The sequence below is a fragment of the Pholcus phalangioides genome, unplaced genomic scaffold (genome assembly GCF_987345545.1).
Source record: "Pholcus phalangioides strain wild (caught in Gottingen) unplaced genomic scaffold, Ppha-v1.0 ptg000009l_1, whole genome shotgun sequence".
NCBI classification, from domain to species: Eukaryota; Metazoa; Arthropoda; class Arachnida; order Araneae; family Pholcidae; genus Pholcus; species Pholcus phalangioides.
This window is the reverse complement of record NW_028301602.1, coordinates 47,782,671-47,810,128: the sequence shown is the minus strand read 5'-3', so window position 1 is coordinate 47,810,128 and position 27,458 is coordinate 47,782,671. Positions and strand designations below refer to the sequence as shown.

General features: G+C 39.9%; 1 protein-coding gene across 1 annotated transcript; it reads right to left on the bottom strand.

Moving 5' to 3' along the window:
• Window positions 1-333: 333 nt before the first annotated feature.
• Window positions 334-27,458, bottom strand: LOC149083227 (pyrethroid hydrolase Ces2e-like). The gene is made up of 10 exons (XM_089236425.1): window positions 27,022-27,458; window positions 26,277-26,477; window positions 24,762-24,921; window positions 23,585-23,770; window positions 21,337-21,527; window positions 18,668-18,830; window positions 16,872-17,152; window positions 13,445-13,598; window positions 10,239-10,374; window positions 334-966 (listed from the first exon to the last, which is right to left on the bottom strand). The coding sequence occupies exons 1-10, from the start codon at window positions 27,241-27,243 to the stop codon at window positions 576-578; spliced, it is 2,085 nt and encodes a 694-aa protein (XP_089092551.1). The 5' UTR covers window positions 27,244-27,458; the 3' UTR covers window positions 334-575.

The window sequence follows — 27,458 nt, the reverse complement described above, 5'->3', positions numbered from 1 at the left end:
CTGTTGTTGATAAGATCAACCGCAGTAGCCGAACCGTAGTGTGTAGTTAGCCTAAGATATAAATTGGAAGGCAGAAACTCTTTCAGCTAGGTAGAGAGCTTAAGAACATAACTTTGCCCTGGAAGTGGGCTCCTTAATGGTGTTAAGCATAGGCGTCAACAGTGTTTTAGACCTGTGGTTGCTCGACTTGGTCTTTGGGTAGATTTTGATTTCTGAATTTATTCTGGAATGCTCAATCTGCTGGATGTTGCAAAATACTGTGGGTTGCTCGAGCACTCCGGCTCTACTGATGTTAAGGTGGGTGTGTGCGAATATAAGTGATGAGAGGGGAAAAAAATTTAAAAGTTTATATTTATTGTAAAATTTTCTTAACGTAAAAAATGTTGAAGGTTTTAGTAATTTCTTAATTCACAAATGATGAAATTGGTTTAACAGTACGGATTTCCATTTTACTGGTCATGGTCCTCCAAATCGATCGGTGATGATGAGAGAAACGTCGACGAGTTCTCTTTTTCGACTTCTTTTCCACTTGACTCAGCGATTGGTAAAGCAATGGAAAACCGATCGCATCATGATCATATTGGAATCGGAACGTTTTTCAGCTTGAAGACCCTGCACGTGCGGCACATGCATGCGTGAAGAACCACCGCCAGGATAAGGATGAATGTAGCCCAGCCTAGAAATGTGAGAGCGAGGATTATTTCAAAGTGACATTCTTCCAGAAATTTCGATATAGTTTTAGCTTTTGGCTGATTGATTTCGAACCAGCTGATTGGATAGTCGAGGAGAAGAGGCACGAAATGGTTCCAGAACACCATTCGTTCTTTCTCGTACGATCGCGATACGAACGGGCGAAGATTCAACGAGGCGAAACATTCCGCTCCTTCTGTATATTGCTCCCAAATGAACTTCTCTTCACGTTGATCTGAATTCGATAAATCATCTTCACCTTCTGGAGTTGGGTTCCTGTGCCAATGAAAAAGGAAAAAACATCGGTGTCATACGTGTGGCTAAATTTGACATAAAACTGCATGATGCCCATAAAAACCCCAGATGGGCCAAAACTGATGTGTGTAGTTGTTCTTCTGTAGGTCCGGACTAGGTCATTTATCGAACTCGGTACGAGAAGTTTTTCGGTCCTTCTCTACTATTTATATGCATACCACTTCCCCCACGAGAGGTATGATAGGGAATACGCCCAAACTCATTTTAGCTCTATACATTTACCGAAAATCTATTTATGGGGCACTCGGGTCCGCCAAAGAGCCTTTCCGAGTTGATTCTATATGCAGGGCCGCAACTAGATGCTTGGTCACCCGGGGCAAGCGCGCATTATGACTCCCCCTTGTAATGTTGAAAAAGTGGTTTCAGAATGAAATTTGCGCCGCCTCGTGTCTAGCGCCCGAGGCACGAGAACCGTCTGCTCCCCCCAATTTGCGGCCATGCGCATGCGCTTAGGCCCACTGGATAGTTCAGGTGAATAAGGAGCCTCATAATAACACGGCATATGGGGGTCATTAAAGTATTACGTCAGCATCGATGGGGGGGGGGAGGGGGGGGTTTGGATTATGCTTAGATCATCACCCACCCTTTATGGCAATGTGAAATATTCTTCATGGCATCTTACTCGGTGCGCCAAATACGAGAAAAACCTTTCGATAGTTTGTGCGCACTTGAAGCAACATCCCTCCCCCCTATTGATAAGTGCCCTACAGAGCCACTTTAGTGATCTCTAAATGTTTCGCGGATCCAAGTGATCTGGAAATGTGTCCGGGCCGCTCAAGTGCTCTGGAATTGTGCCACGCATCACTCAAGTGATCCGTAATTATATGCCGCGGATCACACTTAAGTAATCTGGGAATGTTCCGCGGGTAACTTGAGTGAGGTATTAAAATTGTGCCATATGTCACTCAAGGGGAGGAAAATTACTAAATGTGCCACGGATCGTATAAGTGTTCTGGAATTGTGTCGCGGGTTACTTAAGCGATCTTTGAATGCGCCACGGGTCATTTAAGCGATCTTTGAATGCGCCACGGGTCATTTAAGCGATCTGTAAATGTGCCGCTTAGTTCATTTTTACAAAATTGGGTTTGAGGGGGCAAGCCACATCAGATAACCTTCAGGGCCACATTTGGTCCGCGAGTCAAGGGTTTACCATAGATAGATAGAACCGCTCACAGCCCCGGACTGATGCAAAGCACCTTACTTCCGTTACCTCAAAAGAGGCAGAGTTGTGTCGGAAAAGTTAACAAAGATTTATAGTGATGGCTCTCCTTTCCCTGTGCTCACAAGTTTCGAATTACTCGCGTCGTTCTCCCCATGAAGACAGCCATCAACTCGATGCAACGTACAAGCCATTTGACAAAAATGGGTGACTGAATCCAATGACTAGGGAGAAAAATTGCACGTGCGCCCAGTGGCACATAAGGGCCGGAGACCGCAGCCTGGGATTTCAAAAGAAGGGTGGAAAAGACTTGTGGACATGAAAGAAGAAAAAGAAGCTGGCACGTTGAAGTGGGAGAGATTTGAGAATGGTCTAAATACACAATGCATACAAATTACGTATATACAGCGCCTCGACTGTGACGGGAAACGAAGAAACAAAGCCTCCGTCCACAGCGCTGAGCAGTTCTGCTCGCTCTTCCCCTTACAGAACATGCAATATATACACACACATAGCCCGCACTGCGACGGGAACAATCAAATCGAGCCTCCGTTGACAGTGCTGGGCATTCACATTTGAATTACATGCATACATTATTTACTTTACAAAAATTTCCCTTTTTTATACTATTGGGAATGCACATAAACATTACTATGAAGGTAGTATTGGGTACAAATATCACCCTGAGCTCATACAAATATTCAAGGTTACAAAATTACTATCATACTATAAAAGTGCAGCTGGAACAATCAAACACAGCCCCCGTTCACAGTGCTGGGTAGCAGCGATCACATTTTAATTTCCCATACATACATTTACATAATATATTTATATAATATACACTATTTACATAATATAAATTTCCCTTTTTATATAATTGTTGATACACATAAACATTACTATGCACGACACATATATTGGAAAAAATGCCATAATGAGCTCATACAAATATTCGAGGTTACTAAACCACCATCATACTATGAAATTGTATATACAAAAACATTCATAATTTATACAGGGTGTATTACTAAAATTTTATGGTTTAGGAGCCTAAGTGCGCCCCTCTATGTTGAATCTGCATCTGTTTCAGATTCTACTTCTGAATCATTAGTGGATTGTTCCCTGCTTTCAGTTATTATCAAAATAGTTTCTTTATTATTCATCAAATAGCCCAAGACTTGTAGTTTTCTCGTTGCAGATCTTTGTAAAATAATTTTCCGTTTCCACAAGATCTCTCTTCCGCTCGGCGGCGCCTCCAAATGGTATCCCTTTGTGTACTCACACTGTGTCACATAGTGTATCACGCTTCCCGGATGGCCGCATCTACACGTGCTGGTCTGGCTGATTTTGAACCTTTGCATGTATTCACCGAATGGACCGTGTTCTGTGAGGAACATTATTATTTCTCTCGGCATGACTTCTTTCATTTTACCCACTTTTGGTATGACGTCGAAGACCTTTCTTCCAGTTGTGCATATTTGCCAATGGTGTTGCCATTTCTCTGACGCTTCTTGCGAGAGCAGATTTTTAATGTAGGATGCCGGTAATTTCATTAGGTGGTTTTCATGTTGATGTTTTGTAGCCTCTTTCGCGAATTTATCCGCCATTTCATTCCCCTCAATGCCTACATGAGCTTTTACCCACCGTATTGTAATCTTTCTGTTGTCCATCAGTATTTTTCTAATGTCATGCACTAGGCTATGAGGGGATTCTACGTCTCGTATTGCCTGTATACATGACATGCTGTCTGTGTTTATAGTCGATTTCTCTGCAAAATGTTTTGCATAATTGACCGCCATCCAGATTGCGTATAACTCTGCTTGGAATACAGTGTTGTTATTGAGCAATCGGCAGTTCCATTTGTCCGTTACTTCACCCATGTATATACTGACGTAGGCGGCCCCTACACCGTCCACGGTCTTTGAACCATCTGTGAAAATAATTCGATTTGTTGATTCTTCTGCATCTGTGGTCAAGACCTGTGTCGGCAAAATATCTTTCACCGGGGGATACGTCCATGGTGGATGTTTATGCTCTACATCTGTAGGAAGATATGTTACATGTACAAACATATGTTACATATGTTTATTTTAATCTCACGCTTTAGCCTTAAATTTGCTTTCTGTACTTCGTTGTCCAAAAGTACATGTAGTGGAGGATTGTTAGTTAATACTTGTAAAGCACTGTTTGGTGTTGTGGAAAAGGCTCCAGTGATGAATAGCAGGAATTTTCTTTGAAGAGAGTCTACTTTTGTTCTTAATTGTTGTTTGGGATCACCGAACCATGCGATAGCACCATATGCTATAACGCGGATGGCGACAACTTTATAAAGCGTATTTCTAATTCTTGTATTAATGCCCCATGCAGGACCAGCCATTCTTTTAAAATTTTGTAAGCATTTCTGTGTTTTCGTGATCAGATAATTCACATGTTTGAACCATGTCAGGTTTCTATCAAACATTATTCCTAAATATCTGATGTTCATATTGTGTCTTATTGGATTGTTTCGCAGTCTAATGGTTGGTCTTCCCTTTTTGTGAGAAATCCACAAGTAATTGGATTTGTGGGAATTCGATCTCTAAATTATTTTTCTTGAGCCAAGTATCCAATAATACCATTGCTGCTTTTGCGTGCTCAGTGACCTTGCGGATTGTAGAATCACCAATTACCATAGCAATATCATCCGCATACACTTGAATTTTTATATTTTCAGGCCAGTTTTTTGTGAGTAAGTCATTTATAACAAGGTTCCACAGCATCGGCCCACTACAGGAACCTTGAGGGCACCCTTTCGTTTGAACTATAGTGGCCTCACCTTCATCTGTAAAAAAGGGATATGTCTTTCTCTGATTGTATCAATCATTGTTCTCCTCACATTGTCCGGCATTGAGATGTTGAGAAGTTGTTTTACTATTGTTTTATGTGAAACGTTATTGAAGGCTCCCTTAATATCTACTGATATTTGGGCAACATCTTGTTTTTGGCTCTTAAATGTTAGTATGCTGTCATGAATCCTTGAGAGTGCTGTCTCAGTCAAGAACCCTCTTCTAAATCCATGTTGTTTATCACTGATCCACTTCGTTTTCTCGATGTAGTAGTTGATCCTTTGTGTCAGCAACTTTTCGAGAATTTTGCCCACTGTGTTTAGAAGAACTATTGGACGGTATGAATTGATATTGTTCGGATCTTTTCCTGGTTTTAGAAATAGTATCAGTTGCCCTTTCTTGAATGCTGTAGGGAAACTATTGAAGCTGAGGCATTTATTGAATAGAGTCAGGAAAAAGAATTTGTGGAAAGCATGTATACTTTTAATCAATGCGTTTGTTATTCCATCAGGACCGGGAGCTTTTTTCACATTTAGTTTATCAATTATTCTATTAATTTCTTGAATTGAGAAAGGTGGATCGTTTCTGGTATCAGTATTCTGTGTATTTCTTGACTGCCGTTACAGTATTTTCGTTTTCCCCATTATTTTGGGGGAAAATTTCTTCTAAAATGTTTTGGGCAGCTTGCAAAGATGTTGTTGTATGATCAGGATTTACAAGGAATGTTTGTGGAGGAAATGAACTTATATTTGTGACAGTCTTGTACGCTTTCCCAAAAGGCTCCGTCGATTTTTCACAAAACTTCATCCAGCCTTCTTTTTTTGCCCTGTTGACTTTCTTTTTGTATAATGCAATTTCCTTTCGATATAATTGCTTTAACCTTATTTGATTGTCCGGATCCTTTTCTCTTTCACACCTCCTCTTTAGTGCTCTCAGACGTTTCCTCTCTAACGTTAGTTCATCATTCCACCATGCGAGGTTTTGAATTGGTGAAGGTAGGGTTTACCATGTATGGCTTAAAGGGTGGGTCGCAATGAATTTCTTAAAGAGAAATTTTGAGTTGTTACCTTTCAAATAGCATTGAAATTAACAGAAATCGATTATAACAACACACACATACATATATAAAGGTATTTTCTTTCGAAATTTTAATTTTTTTTTACGTTAAAAATTTTTTTTCGTCTGGGGGATGCGTATGATTCCCCCTATGCCCCCTCCTCCTGCGTACGTTTCTGATCCCACCAATATGTGTTAGGAGGTAGGGGGCAGTGCTGACGAAATTTTGCTGACAGGGGGGAAGGGGTCAAAAATGGCTAAAAATTTCCTTACATAATACTTGAATGGCCCCTATTCAGGGCCGCAACTAAAAAAAAAATTACTTTTTCGCCCAAGACCAGTCGCCATTTTGACAACCCCTCCCCGTAATTTTAAACGGAAAAACAGGGTCAAATTCAGAGACCTTCCTGATCCAGTGTGCGGGACAAAAAATCCCCCCGCACTCTTCTAGTTGCGGCCCTGGCAAACAAAATAATTATACGAAAGTTTCAATAGTCTGATGCGAAGATGAATTCAGGACAAAAAATTCAACCGCCTTTCCGGGGAAACAAATCCACGTCCTCTCACCGGATGAGCGCGCTAGACCACTACCCTAAAAAGGTGACGAATCCTCTCTCTCCTTGAAGCACGTGTGCGCTGAACAGGAACCGTGCACGGACAATCAAGTCAAAGCTCACAATTCGCTGACACTGCCACCAGATGGCGAGTTATCTGAAGATGATGCCACTCTCCGCAGATCATCGCAACAGCTGACTGATGCGAAGATATTTTTAGCAAAGCAGTTGAATTTTCTTTCTTAAGTTCATCTTCGCATCATCCTACTGCCAGGGGTGGGAACTCTGCGCCAATTGCACCACACTGCACCAAAATTAACATCTTGCGCCATCCTGCTCCAACAGTATACAGTATTTTCGTATTTTTCTGCGCTAAATAGCGAATTTTGCTTCAGTATGCCGGGAATTTCGTAAAGGACGCCAAAATGTTTTTTTCCTGCTTGCCAAGAAACGATTCTTTCCGAGAAGAGCGTATTTCATTCCACTGTACCTAAACTATCGCCTTATTAAACTACCGGCCCCTCATCGGGCTTTCCATCGCGAAACCCCGACAATATCCGTGATCGTGCAACTGAAGATGGTTTGCAATGGTCTTTCAGCTTTAAAACGTAAATGCGAGTCAGTTTTCGTTTAAAAAAAAAAAGTCGCCACTGGAAGCAGCAGAAATTACTGTAGTTAATCGCCATTGCGTCAAATCCCGATGCTTCGTGAAAAAAATTTTCATTCCGGGAGTAAAAAAAAATCGCATGCCCGCCGAATTACGCATGCTAATTTAGAAACTTTGCCGAATAACGAGGCGTTAAATCGCCAACATTACCAAATAATGAGTGGCAGATTGCTAATTTCAAGTATATATGCAATACAGAACCCGATGACCATCCATGCTATGGCTAGGGAAATTCGGCAGGTCCTCCACAAGAACCGACAAATTCGCATATCTTGGATCAAGGCGCACGTTGGTGAGTGGGGGAACGAAGAAGCAGACGCAATAGCCAAAGCAGCGACAATCAATGGCGCACATTTAATTAAAATATTATTACCATCATCAACAGCGAAACAAAAGGCAAGAAAAGAAATACTCAATCTATGGCAAACCCGATGGAATGATGCCAAAACTGGAAGAAGTGTCCACAAAATAGTACCAAAAGTTTCATACAACGCAAAAAATTGAAGCAGAGAACTTGTATTTTTTACAACCAATCACGGACCTTTTCCAAATTACCTTCACCGCTTCAAAAAACGAGGAACAGATCATTGCCTTTGTGGTGAAATCGGCACTTCCATCCATTACTTGGCAACATGTACATTAACTGCACATCTAAAGCACATGGCTGTGCCCGCTGCTGAAAATGCCACACTCTGAATCAGAGAGATTTTTAAAAACAAAAGTAGAATAAATAAAGTCAAAAAAAATAATTAGATGGACAGAAGACAACGGAGACAAAGTGATCCCACGGACGCCTTATCAGCATATAGCACAAGTACAAACTGCACCACCTCGCCGCTCACAAAGAAAAAATAAATTGATCAACTACAAAGAAGACTGACTGATAGCACAAGACCAGTATAATGTCATGGAAATCGAACGATTTCAATTGAGGATGAAATCGATTATGAATTTTATCTGATTTTTATTATTGATTTCAATATGTGATTTAGGACTTTATATTCGAATTAAGATTTAATACGGAATATATAGGATTATGTGCTTGATTTCCGATTGTATACGTAGATTTGTGATCTCGCAATTGATTTTATACTTAGATTATGATTTTACACTCAGATTATGATTTTATAGTTGTTATGATTATAATGTATGCCTTTTTATGAATAAATTGAAAGAGGTATCCAGTCCGTGTGGACAATGAGCCGATATTGCCATATGGCGATGTGGCCTGGGTATCTTTCGGTTTGACGGTAGATTGCTAACATCGCCAAATAACGAGTGTCAGATCGCCAAATAATGAGTGCGGCATCGCCAAACATCGTGTGTTGATTTTTCCGAAATTTTCTCCCATTTTGCAACAATTTCTTTCCAAGTATAAAAAAAATTGAAAACTTTACAGAAAATTTTTAGCCCATTTGAAGTGCTGCTGTTCCAGACAGCAAATAGTGCCCTCAGTAACCAAAAATCCTCTTAAATAGACTGGTGCGAAAAATTTTATAACAGCCGCTCTTTCAAACAAGGTGTCAAAACAAGATTCATTGAAAGACTGGTTATTTGTGGAGATGAAGATTACCAGGAAGAAAATTCAGGTTGGCAAGAAAAAAGGTTGGCGTATGTCATTCGCGAGCTGTTAGTTGATTGTTGACGCCGTCCAGGTACGGTGCCTTTCAACACATATATACGTTCCAAGGTTGAAATATTCTATCTGCTTCCATAGCTTAGATGGTAGAGCACTCGTCCGGCAAGTGAGAGACCGGGGTTCGAGTCCCCGTGAGGGGCAGTGATGAATTTTATTCCTTGTAATCTTCATCTCCACAAATAACCAGTCTTTCAATGAATCTTGTATTGACAAGTGTAGAGGACTTTTCTAAATGCAAGGTGCCAAAAGCCTGAGAAACAAAAAACAAGCTGATGAAAAGATTTGTTTTGATAACAAAAGACTTGTTTTATTTTTAAAAGGGTTGGGGGTAAACGAAAATATTCTTGTTAATTTCGCTGCTCCAATTTATAAATATCTGCTCCGAATCCTGAATTTTGCTGCTCCGAAATGGACTTTGTCACTTCCCACCCCTGGGCTGTTGAAATCTTCCTATGATTTGCGGAGAGTGACATCATCTTCGGACAAAATAATTGTCTAGTGAATGAAAAAATAATTTTGGGTTGGCTGGCACTTCAAGACTTGCCCAAAGGATCTCTTTTCTCGAGGGCTCATGGTGCTGTTAAGACAATGCACCTCACACACACAAGGGAAAGGCTGACAGGACTCTGGGGTTGATCATATATTTTTCAATCATCAGCAACTAAACATTTTCTTGAATATCAATACAAAGAGCAAACTAAAAATCTTTCTTAACTAAGGTCCTGTCGAAAATCAACGACCCATTTAAGGAGGAAGTGGAAGGGGGTGCATGTATTATTATTCACTACCATAGGCTTATATGTGTGTGTCTATTATTATAAATTATATTTTTCACTAATCTGCAGAACTTTAAGTTCTGGCATTTTAAAGCAGTTGAATGTAATACGCGCGTGATCAATTTAGTAAATAAATGCAGTTTTACGGGCAACTCGTTACGGGCCCTTCGCACCTACCCCCGTCCAGCCCTGTTGTTCTGAATACATACTAATAGGGTACACTGCTTCCACATCCTGGATGGGCTCCTTACGTTAGGATGGAGGACCTGCCCCTCATAAAGGCCATGGCATTGTGAAAGCTGTTGGTACTTTAAGATCTTAAAATATGGTTTGTCCCGGAAAACATATTCTGGTACAAAAGCCAGCTCCGAGTTGTGCTGGTCGGCGGGGGACCGGTTTATCACGTTATACATAGTCAGAGTGAGTGATATATATGGTCTAAGAGAGAATTTTGTCTTTAGCGAATACCAAACTAGGCAACTCGACGGAAATAAATATGGCACCTCTCAGCGACTGAATGATAAATAAATTGGAGTGCAGAACCATAATTGACCTACCCATGCTTTGCAAAGTCCGTCCACATTCTGATCATCATGTTCGATATATTCTTATCCTCTGGAAGTCTCAGCGCGTTGTGGAGATCGAAATGTGGGAAGCCGAACAGATAGTACAGCTCGCTCTCGTGGTACGATCCTGTTGCATATTCGAAAAAGAAAAATAAACATTAATTTTTGTTTATAATTTCACTGGAAAGCGGGAAATTATGAATTTTGTTTTAAAAAATGTTTATTCCGTCAAAGGCTGATCATACGTCCCGTTTTTGGCCCCGATTTGTATTTTGATGACACGAGAGCTGCTGCATTGTCCTCATAACAAAGAAAATGCCTTTAAACGCCTCTCGCGGATCTTGAAGGAACACTGGTGGGAAAGAAACTTATGCGCATCACACTGCACGGTTAGAAAACCTTTATTTAAAGTGAAATTGAGGCATTATGCCCGTCTTTTTGGTTCAAGTCAGTGTTTCTCAAACTTTAGTCACCCTCTGCTCTCTTGCCCTGGTCAACGTCTATCCACGGCTCCCAAAAACAGTCAACAACGAACCACTTGAAAGCACCGAACAGACACACACATCAATATCGGCAGCTCACCGCGATGCCCCTAAGACTCACGAAGCACACTGTGAGAAAGAACCATTAGTCTAAGTGACCATCATTGAATGGTCGTCACTTGAAAGACATGTTTCTCTTCTGTTCTCGTTTATGTAAGTGGATCGTTATTGACAGAGGGGCCGTTGTCCCCCTGGCTTTTGGAAATACACTAAAAATGGTATATATATACAAATATATTTGAAATTGAAATAGTTTATTATTATTAAGAAAAAAAAAAACAATATATATAAATATATAAATACAGTATTCTACTCACGGGATCGCTTGATCCGTCCAGAGTATACAAACATAAATGTTTCTGTAGTGGCAAACACTTTCATATAGGCTACTAACAAGTACTAAGCAAAATACAAGTATAGAGATAGACAAATATTTCAAAGGCCTAGGTGACACAACACTGTATACTGGGGGCCGAGAAGTACCTTCCTATTGTAGTAAAATATTAATATAATTGATAATTAATTTTTTGAAAGCTCTTAATTCATTTTCATATTTTATTTCATTTGGCAGGTTATTAAAATATAATGGAGCCAAATATATGAATTGCTTTTGGGTTAATGTTTTTTTAGGTTGTATAATATTATATTGAAAACCTCGACGGAGACGTGTGTTTGTTGGGCATTGCTTGATTTCAAACCAAGTAGGATTTTTATAAATAAACATTAGACTTCGGTATATATACAATTTTTCAATATTAAATCTATAGTCTGATTTATAATTATAGGCAGATGGTGTAGGGTTACAAGAGGAAATAATATTTATAGTTTTTTTCAGAGCACTTATTAAAACATTTAAATTCGACTCATAATCACCTCCCCAAACACATATAACATACTGAATAAGTGAGTAGAACCAAGCAAAATAAAGTATATGAATAAATTGAGAAGATATAATATTTTTTAAGCAATATAAACGAACATTCATGTATTTTATTTTGTTACTAAGTGCAGTTGCATGAGAGTTCCATTTCAAATTTTTGTTTATAGTGACTCCTAAATATTTATACTCTTCAGTTTCCGAGACAATCGGACAAAAACATTGGTCATCAGAACATCCCAACTCATGGCATCGAATTATAAGTGTTTCAATATTTCTATTGTATAATTGAAAATTTATGTATTTAGTTTTGTTGAGATTCAAGGTTAACTTATTATGCCTCAACCAAGTGTTAATTTTTGTTAAATCTTCTTCAGTATCAGATTTCAGCATGGTATACGTTTGTTCTGACAAAACAATAGCTGTGTCACCGGCATAGCTAATCAAATCACCATGTAGATCCAGGTTATTGATATCATTAACAAATATTAGAAATAAAATCGGTCCAAGAACAGAACCCTGTGGGACGCCAGTTTTAATAATCCTGTATGTTCCTATTGTATCATTTATTTTAACTGCTTGCATTCTATTTGACAGATAAGTTTTAAACCAGTGATAAGTGTTGCCTCTCAGACCTGAACAATATAACTTATGCATAAGAATTGGATGATCGACACTATCAAAGGCTTTTTTTAAATCTAAAAACATAGCAATGGTTCTTTTGCTCTCGTTAATACTTTCATATACTTTTGCTGAAAATTTCAAAATTGCCATCTCGGTATTCTTATTTTCAAGAAAACCGAACTGATTGCTCGAAAAAAAATTTAATTGATTTAGAAAATTTATAATTTTGTGTTTCATTATCTTCTCCAAAATTTTCGAAAAAACGGGCAAAATAGAGATCGGACGATAGTTTTTGAAATCATTGACATTACCTGATTTATGAATGGGTATGACAAGAGCACATTTTTATTTATCAATAAAACCTCCATTGAGAATTGAAGAGTTTATGTATGCATACATTGAGTACATGTTCTTTGCCCCCCCCCCCTCTCGGAAAAAGCTGAAATAACGGCCCCGTTGATAGATCCACTCTTCCAATCTAAATCAGTGATGATGGTGTCTCAAATATATTGATGCTGGGTAAAACCAAAGCCTCATATGGTAGTATCTAGGAGGTTTTGGTAAAACGCGTTTTACCCGCACACATTTATCCTGTTTTTTCCCCAACTTTTCTTCGTTTTTTGAATTCAAATATTTCAGCGACTATTGCACTTAGAAACGTGAAATTTTTTTCTTTTTTGTTGTCATCGAGAAAGACTGGGCAATAAATTTCTCATTGGACTTTTAAGCACAGGTTGTGTGTGTGTATGTGTCCGTATAAAAAGTTAATTTTTTTATTTATTAACTATACACACCCTTGCAGCATGAATGATGCATCTGAGTTCTACGCATTATTTGGACACTTTTTCTTTAGTGGAAGTATACAAGTTCGCTTGTACGATCAACGGTTCACCAGTAAAATACAGCACGTGCTGATAGCTAAGCACCTTGTATATGCGTATATATTGGTTTTCTATACCATACTGTATATCGAGTTTTTGAACGCATTTAAAATAGCACATATAACTTTAATAGGTTTGGTAATTTGCCTGAAGATACGAATTTTATTTTTGGTTTCTTTTGCATTCGTAAAGGGTTCACAACGTTTCAATTTGCGGAATTTTCCAAAAAGTTTCTTAAAAAAGTCCACGTTTCACGTGTTTCGTGACACTTACCGACCCCAGCGCTGTTGCTTCCATAGATGTTGGTGATGACGTCATCGGCACTCGCGTAGTTGAACTCGTACATGTAGACGGACATATTTTCGTGGTTCGATAAAAGCTCCAAGAACTTCACAGCGGGTGCTTTCAGGTCAATGTCGCTGATGATCTGCGATTAAAAAAAAGGAAAAGATCCATCATGAATGGTACGCGTGCAAACGAGAGATTTGCGATATACACGTTCCGAAGAAAATTATTATTTTTTTTTTTCTGAATAATTATTTTTCATCATCATAATATGATTTCTTAGCATTATTTTCATGAATTTGAATAACTTTTCGATACCGCGCATCAATGTTTTTCCTTTGCTTTCCTCATCATCGTGAATTTCGAGCCATCTCATCATTGAGCTGCGTTAGTCAACACCACCTGTAGAAGGCAACCACCATCTATAGGTGGTGTTGTGCGAGTACATGCATTCCTGTATATATGTGCGGATTCTATAATGCTCGGAAACGACTTTGCCGAGGGAAACAACCTATATAATTATATATACATATAACTGAATTTTATTAAATTAATTATTAATGAAATACTGATTATCATAAAAGTACGCAGGATATTTTCTCAAGGTGTGTGTGGGGGGGGGGGCAGTTTTTTTTCTGAAGTAGGTGAATTTAAGTTTTTCCCGCGAAATATAACGCTATAATCTCTGCTAAGGAAAGAAGTCATGTGTGACACCACCAGGTGTCGAATTGTGTCATTTTGAAAAAGAAAGAAAATCCGAAGTGCAACTTCACAAATTTTTTGGAATGATACGCATTAAAACTTCTGTAACGCTGTATGTGCACGCCTCTCAGCGCTCAGCCGAGGAATGTGGGAATGAGAAATATACTGTATGCAGGACGGGCTTAAGTATTTTACGGCTCGGTGCAAAAAAAAATTATTGCGGCCCCTCTGAACAGGGGGTTTCTAATACTCCAGGGTGCCATGGGTACTCTGGTTTCCGAGAACGACTCTAAAACTCCTTCGTAGTCATAAAAAAATGTCATTTGGCAATAAATATGGACAAAAGTGTCCGCTTCCCAGTGAAAAAATTGTAAGTGCGCCCCCAGGCACTTGAAGATTTGGGGTTCTCAGGGATAGAAGACCGATTATCTATCCAGGCCCTTAGTGGTTCTCTATCTTGGAGTAGCCTTCCTTGGTGGTGAAGATACGAAGTTGCCTTGCTCAACAGCTGTGGGCGTAAGCGGTTATCAATCGATCTTGGACTGAATTTTAAGCTATTGCTTTGGTAAGAAGTTGAAGTCAAAATGTAATCAAAACATTTTTATCCCCTTTTGCTGCTCTAAAACTTTAGCGGCCCGGTGCAGCCACACCCTTCGCACTTGCCTAAGTCCGGCCCTGACTGTATGGGCTCCATATCATTGAATACACATACCCAAGTGAGGGTAAAACATACTACAAATATAAGGCCTAACAGGCAAAATGCTTAACGAGGTGGCAGAGGAAAAAGGTGCCTATAACAAATATGGATGTCATGTTTCTGAAATACAGCAACAACAATTAAAAATGCTATTACAAAAACTAGAAACAATATATATATATGCATATAATAAAATATTACACAATACCCATAAAATGTATTCATGGTTCGGTTGTCTCATTCTAAGTATAAATAATGGTCCTTGTGTGGGCTCTCGGAGTCATCTGATTATGTAAAAATTAACGAAGTCAATTTAGTGGTTCCCAACCTTTTTGTCCTTCCCTCACCCCCAGAGCAATGCGACTTAACTCATATTTTCATGAAGGGTGGTTGATGACGTAAGCATTATCCAAACCCCCTCCCCCCTTGTCATCAAAAGTCAGCAAATCGGAACCCCCCCACCCATCGATGATGACGTAATACTTGAACGGCCCCTAACGTAAAATTAAAAAAAAATAAAACAAATTAAAAAAAAAAAACGTTATTGCAGCAATACATCCGATATTTATAGGCTCGAGAGGGCGGGGGGGGGGAGCCGCGTCACAAATACGTTGCAAAACATATTCTACCATGCGATCGCAAATCGAAAAAGAAACTTTTGCAAATCAAAATTCTTATCACACATTTCTGCGAACAAAAGTCAGACGATGAGGCGTCAAAATATATGTGATTCGTGGTTTTTAGGAATTGAAAAATTCAATTTTTTATCACCATTTTAATTTTTTGAATAATTCAGTCAACGTGCAATTTTTTTTACATCTCGCACCTCCAAAAATGCTCTCCCGCAGCCCCGGTTGGGAACCACTGGTCTAATTCCAGCTGGACGATTGTCTATAATCCTGTCTCCACCCTACTGTCAGAATGTTCTCCAAATTTAAAAACAGTTCGTTTACGTTTAAAGACAAAGCAGCGTTATAGTGGAGGAGTATGAAAAATCGATCTACAGTGTTAAGAAAATTTATATCGGGTCTAGAAAGCACATCAGAGACAGTTTTCCAATTTCTTCTTCACAGAAAAGGGGATTTCCCTTCTTCAACTTCCAATTCCACACAAACAAAACTCATCAGTGTTTTTTCAGTGTAAAAATAAACTTTTTTCCCCCGGACCCACAAATAATATCGAATATTTTATTTTCATTTATTTATTTGGATTTTATAAACATGCGGAAAAATTTGCGAATTGTTAAAAACCAAAAAGGTCATATTTTGTGTTGTTTAAATGCGTAATCGTGTAGCAAATAAACATTAATCGATTAAGGAAGAAGTCGAGTAATCAATTTTCATGACTAACTCGTTTGAATAACTAAAATTTGTATTTTCTGCTTGAATGCATCGATAGGATATCAGCTCGTCCTTGGCTTGATCCGTTTAACGAGTCCTCCTCCGCCTACGAGGTCATATTTTTGGTCTTCCAAAAGTGACTTATTATGGAGGTTTAACTGAGACTGTTTTTAACCGTGTTGTTTAGGCCCGTTTTAGATTGTTTTATGGCTGATTATCCACGATTGCTCGGTTTGAGCCTTATGTAGAAGATTTTGATTTTTGAATTGGGTCTGTCGTTGCCCGGTCTCTCTCTCTCTCATGACCCAAAATAGTGCGGGTACTCACAGCGCGGCCGGCTCCGACACAATTGAAATGGCTTGAATAGGTTTATAGCGGCTGAAAAGGGGCCATTCGAGTATTACATAAGCAGATTTTCAGCCATTTTTGACCCCCCCCTCCCCCGTCAGCAAAATTTCGTCAGCAGCTTAGAATATTTGATATCTTCAAAAAGGGGTGGTTGATGACGTAAGCAACCTTCAAACCCCCTCCCCCCCCCCTTGTCATCAAAAGTCAGCAAATCCGAACCCCCCCCCCCCCCAGATGCTGACGTAATACTTGAATGATCCCCAAAAAAGAAGTTTGTTGACGCCGGTCGATAAGGTATGAAGATTCGATAAGAAAGCAACTGACTCACCTTTCCGAGCGTTCTTATATCCGGCAAAACATCAGAAAGAGACTTTTCTTGTTCGAATTTGGAGCTGCTGTTGTTTAGAATATTGAGCAGCAATTTTCTGAGGCTTCGGTGGCGAGGCGACGAAGATGGTTCATGGTGGAAAACGTATTCGGTGTACACGACGTGGAGTAGAACGTTCAAGGTAATGTCTGCCAAGTTCTGTTTGCGCAATAAATGAATGAGATATTTCCGCAGAAGCTCCTTCGTAAAAGGTATCGTCGAGGGATCTCTCTCCTGGTAAGCTGCGAGGAAACAGTCAATATTAATGCCTTATTCGCGACAACCATTACGAAGCTTCCATTTTTACTTTGTAATAATTTCTTTTCAAAACAGACAACACTCAACTTCATAAAACATCATTTTTTTCAATTTTTAAACGTAAACAGATTCGGGCACAACGTCACGGGCCACGAGTGATGTTCTGACCTCCCTCCCTTGTTTACCCAGCTGGAAGTAACAGCCTATCTATCAATAATATGCATACAGTCAGCCCCCCCCCCCCCCCGTATTCATTCGCGGGGGTTACGTTCCCGGTGTGACAGCGAATACGGGAAATCCGCGAATAACCGAAACCATAGTTTTTTCTTGTATATCTCGTTTATTGAACATCGTGAGAAGAGCAGACTGACGCAGAGGATAGAACGAAATGTAAAAGAGGGTGCAGCGATTGTTGGCGATGTTTTCTGAAAGAACATTGTGATTTCTGTTTGCCGTTTCTTCTTCATATCACCGAGTATTTTGGAATATAATGACAAGGCTTCCTTTAGCAATTTTTCTAAATGTGAAGAGCGTACCATAGAGGGATCTATGTCATGAAAACAATCTATTCTTGATTTGAATGTTCGAAGCCTTCCGCTGTTACTCATGGTGAACTTGTCTTCTACTTCTTTATTTTGATCCTAACCGGTACCGCTTCAGTTTCAGGAGCAATCAACTTGCATCAATTCCTCCTCGGTCAACACCTCTGAATTGCTATTAATTAGCTGTTCGACTTCCTCTATATCCATATCATAGAACCCTTCTCCATCCACCTGTTTCGCTAACGTGACAATGTCTTTTATAGTATCTTCAGTTGCCTCTTTAGAAGTGGTTGTGTTCTTTAGTGCACGTTGTGGCAAAAGGTTAATCCAACCCGAAGGGACTGTTTCTCTCTTGGAGGCTGCCACGGCTCTAGTGGTGAAAGTAATGTCATTAGCGAACCATTCTAAATATGCACAACTCAAATTTTGTAAACAAAACACATGAATGACGATTTCTGAGTGTTGCAAAAAAAAAAAAAAATCCAATAAAAGGAAAAAAACCACGAATACGGGAGCCGACTGTGCTTACACCCGGAAATCATAGTTCCAGATCACATGGTGCCCCACTCTTTAGATATAGTTGAGGTCTCTGGGCCGTGCCCAGGTTGGTTCATGCGTTAAGACGGCTCTGGCTGTACACGATTATCATAAAAATGAGTGTATTTCAGTCCTGTATCAGGCAATCAATGGTTGTACCGCTGGCACCGATTACGGTGATATTCGTGCTTTGGACTTTTATAAATTCAAGGAAATTATAAGCCTACAGTAGCCTACTGAACATGTTATTACACAGTGAAATCTCACTGCAACAACACTCGATGCAACGATACAGTGATATATTTTTTGAAATTTTTTTGTATTTAATCTTTGTTCTTTTTTAGGTTCGAAAGTTTATGTTGTGAATGTATTTTCACGAGGCAACAAATGTGAACGATGGAGAGAGAAAAGGGACCTTACACTTGGTCATCCATACTTCCAGCTCATCTCTCGTTAGACCGATCATGATTGGTACGTTCATCACCAGATCCTGTTTCAAGAGCAGATCAATCGGATGCATTGGGAGGAACTTTCCATCAATGACTGGAGCGAATTGCAGAGTCAGTGAATCTTCTAAAGTCTTCTGGAAATCAAACGAAAAATATACTTATTAGGGTCGGCAGATCTCGGCAAATTTTCTCGCATTCCGCTTACTCGGTAAAATTGGAAAAAATAATATTAATAAAAATAAATAAATCAACACATTCAAGTGTTCCTGGTTAAACTTTTCGAACCTGAATCGTGTTATGTACGTGAGAAGTACAGGGGTTGGATAAAATAATGTGAACACCTGTGCAAAAAACAACACTAGAGGGAACCTGTCGTATACTCCCGCCCTCTAGTGTGGAAGAATTCCTCTTAGTGGCCGATAATGTGCACACATTAGTCTAGTCGTAGCAGTGATAGTGTTCGGATGCAATGTATATTGCGGCGCTAAAACTTCGTTATGGCTGACCTCACAGATTTCGAAAGAGGCATGATTGTTGAAGGCCGTCTTGCCGGGGACACAGTAATGAAAACGGACACCCTTGTCGGTGTCGGGAGAAGTACTGTGTCAATGGTAATGACAGCCTAAAGCAAACAAAGTCCAAGATGGCTGATAGACCCAGAAGGGTTTTGAAGCGGATTGTGGCCAGAAAGCACAAGATAACAGCATCCCAGATAACATCTGAGATGAACACACATCTACAGGAGAAGGTGTATCGACAAAAACTATCCGCCGTGAACTGCAGGCAGCAAACATACAAGGTAGAGCGACTATTCCAAAATCATTGGTGACACCATGCAATGCCTTGAAACGACGAACATAAGAATTGGACACAACAACAATGGGAGAATGTCATCTGCTCAGACGAATCGTCGTTCACATTATTCCAGACTAACGGACGTGTTTACGTTTGGAGAATGCCAGCACAAGCCTATGACGTTGATTGTCTCCTTCCTACTGTTAAGCATGGAGGGGGATCAGTGATGCTGTGGGGCGCGATGTCTCACCGTGGTCTTGTCCCACTTGTTGTCCTGGATGGGCGGGTTAATGCAGCGGTTTATGTCAGTATTCTGACCGACCATCTTCATCCAATGGTGCAATATTTGTTCCCTGATTCTCGCGCGACCTGTGTTCCAAGAAAACAATTTGCCCGTTCACACTGCTGGAATTGTCGAAGACTGCCTTGATGAACACCTTGATGAACTGCAACACCTCGTGTGGCCCGCTTGGTTCCCTTATCTTAATATAATTGAACCTTTGTGGGGTATTTTGCAGGCCAAAATGTGCAGTAGATTTCCACCTCCAAAGACACGTTCTGAATTAGTGGCCTTTTTGCAGGAGGAGTGGCTACGTATCCCTGTGACTGTTGTGCATGACTTGTATTTGTCCATTCCACGACGGATACAAGCTGTAATTAATGAAAAAGGAGGGCCAACAGCCTATTAATAAAGATTTTGTCTCATTTCGCAGGTGTTCACATGATTTTGTCCAACTCCTGTAGTTAGTACCTTAAGTAGAACCCGATTAACAGTTGAACCGATTGTAGCTGTACAGGATAAAAGCTAAGGCTTCCAGAAGACCAATCTTTTGGCCACCCAACGGTAGTGTTCAAAGTATTAAAGATGCGAGAAAGGTGTTCAAAGTTAGCTATGATTACAAATAATACTGGGGTGGGTGAGGGCCATCTTTCAGCGTCGCTTATCACCAGTTTCTGAATTAGAAAAATTGAAAAAAAATCGGTAAATTTCACTGAAGCTAATCAAATTCTTTTGGACATTCAAAAATTACCGCCGCTGTTGAAAGAAGACTCGAAACTGCCATCAAACAGCATCACTTGTGTGATGTGATGTTTGTATAGATCTCGAAAACAAACTGTTATACATTTCCTATGGATAAGCGTGATGTTATTTGCTTGGGTCGTTTTACTTTATAATAATTAAGCACATACAGTGGAAGGGCTGGGGCTCTACGGGGAGGGTTGTCTATCCCACCAGAAATGTGCGAAAATGATTGATGTTTATGGAATAAAACGATTGAACTTATTTTTTTATGACTTTGGTCCCGTCCCTCTCTGAAAGGAAAACCTTGGGAAGTGTGTTGCAAACATGAGCTTCGTTAAAAAAAAATTGATAGAGCACATGGGTTTCACTGCCGAACGTTAACCAATTCCCTGACAATAATGACAAAATTGTAGAATTTTTCCTGGAACTTCTGCTACAATAAGGCATTGCCCCCATCTAATAACCACTTATTCCGGTTCGTACAACATTTTCTGGATGGAATGCATTTCACGAAGGCACCCTCATCTAAGGTGCTTTTTCTAGATATTTTTCAAGGAGCTCTATCCAAACTGACATCTGGGGTTCTAACCATTTACTCCCCCACCCGTCATCACTGGTCGTTTTTTAGAAATATTTAAATAACACTCAAGCTTTTCAAAGCTGCTATCACTGAAGGAAATTATATTAAACGCGATCTTTTCTGAAGTGATCGATTAAAAGATCGAAAGATAGCAATCACGTCTCTGATAGAAGATAAAAATAAAATATAAAAAAAGATTTGATAGCACATTTATATGAAAAAAAATAGGACAGAAACTTACGGCATCTTCACTCCTTTCTATGATATCGTAGGCGGATATGTTCTTCAAACAATCGACCATAGCCCTGGAGTTTTCCGTATCTTGGCAGTTGAATTTCTTGACGAGCTGCTGCGCGTAAATCCGTGGCCTCTTCTGCAGAGCCCACTGCCCAAGTGGACTTCCGCTCTGCGCTATAGCTTTAGAAAATAATCCTGCAAACGAGAAAGGCTTCTTTATATTATTCGTAGTTGGATGCACAAAACGCATTACTTACAAGTGATTTGCCTACAAAATTTGTACAATCTACTTATCTATATATATAAAATTGATTTTCTGTGTGTCTGTGTGTGTATGTTCTCTATACAAATCTACAATTTTAGATCGATCGTCGCCAAATTTTGCATATACACCAAATGGGACCCGACTTGAACGATAGGCTACTTTAAAATTTCGTCAGACCAGGGCAAATGCCCTAAATGGGCAAAAAACTGTCGTGCAACAACGGTTTTTGGGCCTCAACAATCACTTTCGGAACGTTTACTTCGGTTACCGTGGTTCCCTAGCAATGCGTTTCAGACGTGTATATGCCTTTACAATGGTTTTTCACTTCTTCAACGCTGCCGGTATATATGTATAATAGTTTATGCCTTTATAATGGTTTGCCACATTTTCAATACTCCCAGTAATGAGAGTTTTTTTTTGAATAGACACCATCATCAGCATCACTTTGAGGGCAAGGCAAATTATAGGTGGTTATAAGGCTTCCATCCATTCCACATCCATCCCACTTGCCGTAAATACAGTGATCTCTTATCTCTTATGTGTCTATGCAAAGGAACGGGGGTAAAAAGACACGTAAGTGTAAAATAACATTATTATGCTATATCTCTGGCTGTTAGTGCAGAAAAGAAAATCGTCTTATAACTGAGTGAAGCGCATTAAGTGAAAGAGTGTATGAAACGAAAGAACTAACAGAAAAACAATTTCCATTCACAGGGTGTAAACCAATGGAGCTTCGAGGTGACGAGAAAGAAAAGAGAAAGAGGGAGAGCTCTCTTAAGTTTTTCTTTCAGCTACTCTATAAATAAGCCATAAATATTTTAAATAAATGTGTAAATAAGGGCATTCGACACTGGATCCATACTACAAGCGATATAACCTGCAACTCGACATGGATTGATTAAAAAACGTGAAATTCAGTGTGCATCCTGCCTAATACGACACACAACATGCAGTGGTGTATTTATAGCGGGCTAAAGCCCAGGGTGGCAAGTTCAGAAGGGCGGAAAATTTGAGGAATGAGTAGCCAAAAAATTAATAGAATGGGAGAAGGGTGGCAAAGTTTGTATAACCCTAAATAAATCCGCTTCTGCTGAGACAGTAAGGGATTAGGTCAGTGAATGACCGAAAGAGTGACCTTTTCAAGCATGTGAGTGAGCAAAAGAGTGACTTATGCCGTAAGCAAGCATTTGAATGAACAAAAAGAGTGACTTACAGAGCGAAGGACCGAATCAGTGAGTGATCTATAGCGCGTGAAAGCATTTGAATATTCAAAAATGACTCAGAGCATGTGCAAAAGTGTAGATGATCAAAAGAGTGACTTAGAGCGTTAGAGCGTGTGCAAGCATGTGAGTGATCAAAATAGTGTGCAAGTATGGGAGTGACTAAAAGAGTGACTTAAGAGACACAGGTATACTTGCAAGAAAGACCAAACGGGTAATAGCATAGAGTGGCGTATTCAAGGAAAGAGTAGGCAAGAAAATTAGACTAGAATGGAAGAGGGGGGGGGGAACAAAATACGTGTAGAGCCCTCAGGCGGAAAAACCATAAATGCGCCTCTGACAACATGTTGCTACACGTAAAGCTGATTCCTTAGAAATTCCGCAGAGGAATGTGTACGAGTTGCATTTACGATCAAGAAGCTACTCTAGGACGAGATATCTAGCCCTTTGTACGGGAAAAAGTTAATATCATTGTAACAGGTTTTATTACTAGCCCAGTACCCTAATTTTCATCATTTGAAATTGGGCTGGGCCGTATTTTAAGACGGCACTGACGACTTTTAAGCTGACCACTGTGAGTTACCACGAGTGATTACAAGCCAGTCGTGTGTAATCTCAAGACCGCTAAAGTAGTCTTGTGCAAACACGCGACTTGTTTTCACTCATGGTAGCTTCCTTTGGGCGACCAACCTAGTGAATCAGAGTTTCGGAGGTCCTCGCTACTTTGATGTTCGTCAGATCGTGAGGGACGAACCTAATATTCTTACCTCTTGAAAGAGGAGAAACGAGATGTAAGCCTACGCAGGCGCCACCAGCGCTGTTTCCGAAAATTGTTATATCGTCCGCATTTCCGCCAAAGTCATCGAGATTCTGTTTAAGCCATTTCAAAGCAAGAACTTGATCCAGGAGTCCGTAATTTCCTTCGGCGGCTTCGTCGTTCGTGCTGAAAAAACCTTTCGTGACGAGAGCAAAGAATACAGAAAATTGTCATGGTACAACGTACTGAAATATTTCACGTACTGAAGATGAACTTCGTATTAAAATGTACACATGAAAATACAAGACGCTAAATTTTACGTAACGCGCAACATTCGATTCTTTTCTTGAAGGAACCGAAACTGTCTCTTTTCCTCCCCATTTGAAAATGTAAGAATATAATAGCTCGCTAGAGTGATGACGTAATCTAAGTCATGATGTCTTTTGCATTTTCCCAAATTCGTTCATGAATGGTAAACTTCTGAGACAGAGACGTCACTTTCCAGCGTACACCAGTATATAGGTGTAAAATACCCGAGTAAAAGCGATTATGCTTCACGGCGTTGCGTTCAGTGCTGAAATATATTTTGAAGTTTGCGTTAAGGATATATTGGAGGTGCATATGGAAAAATTAAACCAATTGTGGCACTCCGCGTGCACTATTAGCGGGAAATGCTAATTTGTCTGAATCCGGTACCCGTCTATCCGAACGCGGTGTTTTAATGAATACGACGCTTGGTATATACGTAAATAAGAATTATTATTATTTTTTAATTGTTTTCTTGTTAGGACGCATGATTGTTCTGGTGACGATTCCGTTATTATAATTGAACGGTTTCTCGTTTCTTATTTGTGTTTTCTCTTTTTCATTTCTTGGAGTTTTATAGAATGGGTTGAGTCTGCCTGAATACTTTTCACTTCCATTCGACTTCATCTTTCGTTATCGCGGGGTTTTGCATCGTATGCGCAGAACTAATCAAGATATGGTTTCGCTCTTCCACGAACTTTATCTGCTCGAAGAATCGCCGTTTCAAAAACGAAACTCTATTATAAACAAAGATGTTAGGATGATAAATGGTGTTACCAGAGACGTCGGCCGTCAGTCATAAAGAAACTATAATAACTTAACGTCGGGTTTTGATTGATCAATCAATTATGCGAAAAGATGAAATTTAGCGATGAACTTACCAAGAACACCTAGCCTGTAGTTCATCGTAATGACGATCACATTTCCCGCATTCGACAGCCATTCCCCGGGATAGAAGCGTCCGCCGTTCGTTTTGTACGATCCGCCGTGGAAGTACACCATGGAGGACAGTCCTGGACCGTCGGCAGATTCCGCGGGAAGCTATCGAAACACATGACTGGAGTTCAAGTCTCTAAAATACTATTATAATATGCTAATTACATTTACATCAAGATTACATTTACACCACCTGCCTGTGGTTGTCTCGCATCAAATTTTTTGCATTAAATACCACTGCCATGTAAAATGTATTTCGATATAATTGTTAAAAAATTTATGCAAAATCATTATTACTATTTTCATAGGCGTAGGCAGAATTTTCTCGGGGGAGGGTTCAGATTTTTTTTCCCTTCTGGGGGGGCTTTACGTTTTTTCCTGTAAAATAACATTATAATCTTGACTCGGGGGAGGGGGGTTTAGAACCCCCAAACCCCCCTCTTTTCGTACGCCAATGATTATTTTATTAAAACTTTTGTATTAATTTTTATATAATATTGTCTTTCTTTTTAATTGGTCGCTCTGTACAGGCTTTGGTCTCTTGATGACAAATATTGAAATTTGACTGTTCTTGATATAGTGTATTGTGCTACTAATTTTTTTTGTTGAAAAACAAATTAGATATAATTAGATAATCGATGCATAAACGGCCGACTCACATTCACGCAGCGACACCGATACGAACAAAGCATTCTCTTGGAGAAATAGGTCCCGGAGTTGCCAGATGCGTCATAGTATATAGGGAATTCCAGGGCGTATGTACGGGGAAAAGAATGATGCAATCACATTTTCAAATTCTTGAGGTCTGATCCCTCTATGTATCTGTGCTTACGGTGGTATGTATGATGTAAACCTGAATAAGTGTAACGTACTGAAACCATACTTCAAAAAATATTTGGAGTGCCTCAGCTCTTCTAGTCTTAACTTGTTGATGACAGACTAGAAGGCATCAACTCGTCTTGCACCAGTGATATCACTGAGAGGTACATAGAGGTGCATAACTTTCTCACATTCTCAATTTCATATAATCTGCAATTGCAATGATATCAAACGATATCTGAATAACTCTTTGATACATCTCGAATCTTGTTAAATATTGCTGAAAGATCATTTCTGCCTGAGACAGCCGATCTGTAGCAACAAAATTTCTGATGAGAATATCCATATTTAAGGCTAAATGAGTGTGGTTTAGTTCAGCAAATTCGAAGCAAGGCTTAGATGGAGTGTCAATCGCGAGCAAAAAATTGGGAACGACTGCTTCAGTCAGCTACACGGTTCTGACATTCATTAATTCGCAGTCGCGTGATATTCGTTTTTGAGATATTCTTGAACCCTTTACTCAACGGAAAAAAACTCTGTTTATGTATTTTGAAAAACCCCCCCCCCCCCAGAAAACATACTTTGTAATTGTGCTACTACAATATTCTGGATTAAATATGTGTAGAAAAACGTGTAATTACCGGCCAGGGAATATAGATGTTGAGGTTGAGACAATCCTCGCCCTGAGGATAATCGAAGAGGCCGAGTCTTTTGAGGACGCGTTTTTTCTTATCCGGAGCCATTATTATGTCCCAATGCGAACGACTTTTGCTCTGGACACACAAGGGGCCGAACTCTGTCGCGTTGTAGATGTCCGTCCATCTGGGAACTGGTTCTGGAGGCTGCAAAAGTTAAAAAAAAATCAAAACGCCTGGAATGTACCTACTTCGCAAATTAAGAAAGTTCAAATACATTGGAAGTTTGATCATTTCATCAGAACGCAGTCTTCTTACACACTCAGATGCACAGCCGTAACTAAGATCTTTGCTGCCCGGGGCAAACATTATTTTGCCACCCTCACAACGTTAAAATTCGATAATTATTTGTAACAGTATTTGTCCCCACCCCTAAATTTTTCCGCCCGGAGCAGTTGCCTTCTCCCTGCCCCCCCCCCCCAGTTCCGGCCATGCTCAGATGAATGCATAAAATGACCGGGGAGTGACAAATCACTCATCAACAAACAGTGACCAACAGTTCATTAAAGTTGATGAATCGTTGTCAGAAATGGGATTCGAATCTTCAGCGGAAGATCGTTGCGCAAACTACGCGATGACCAGGATACGAAATTACTTTTCCGAGTCCAAGATTATATTATACGCATACAGTATATACAACTTTTGTTAACCTCAACAGATATGCGAACTTACTAATAAATTTTTCTTTTACCTTAAATCTCAGTTGTCCAACTGGTGGTACTGCGTACGGTACTCCGAGGTACGCAATCACCGTTCCTCCGTCTGATAGGCGGATGTATTTCCCTCGGATCAGTCCAGCGGTACAGTTTATTACAGGTGGTAGCAGTTCGTCGTCGATTTGTTCGCCGAAACACATCAAATGTGTCGAAACAAGTAAGACCGCGACCTGCAAAAAGATCCCGAAGCGACCCATCGACGTTTTATCCCTTTTCGGCCACTTCCGTTTCCTTTAGGTCCGTTGTACCCCGTGTTCATAAGAACGCGCGCATCACGCAATCCGCATCATTTCACCAAACACATCAGTCATTCCCTTGGGTATTTATTCTGAGAGAAAGAGATTGTGATATTACGTTGAGAAAAGGGCCCCCCTTCCTTTTCAGCTCAACGAAAAATGGTTGACAGATGAAC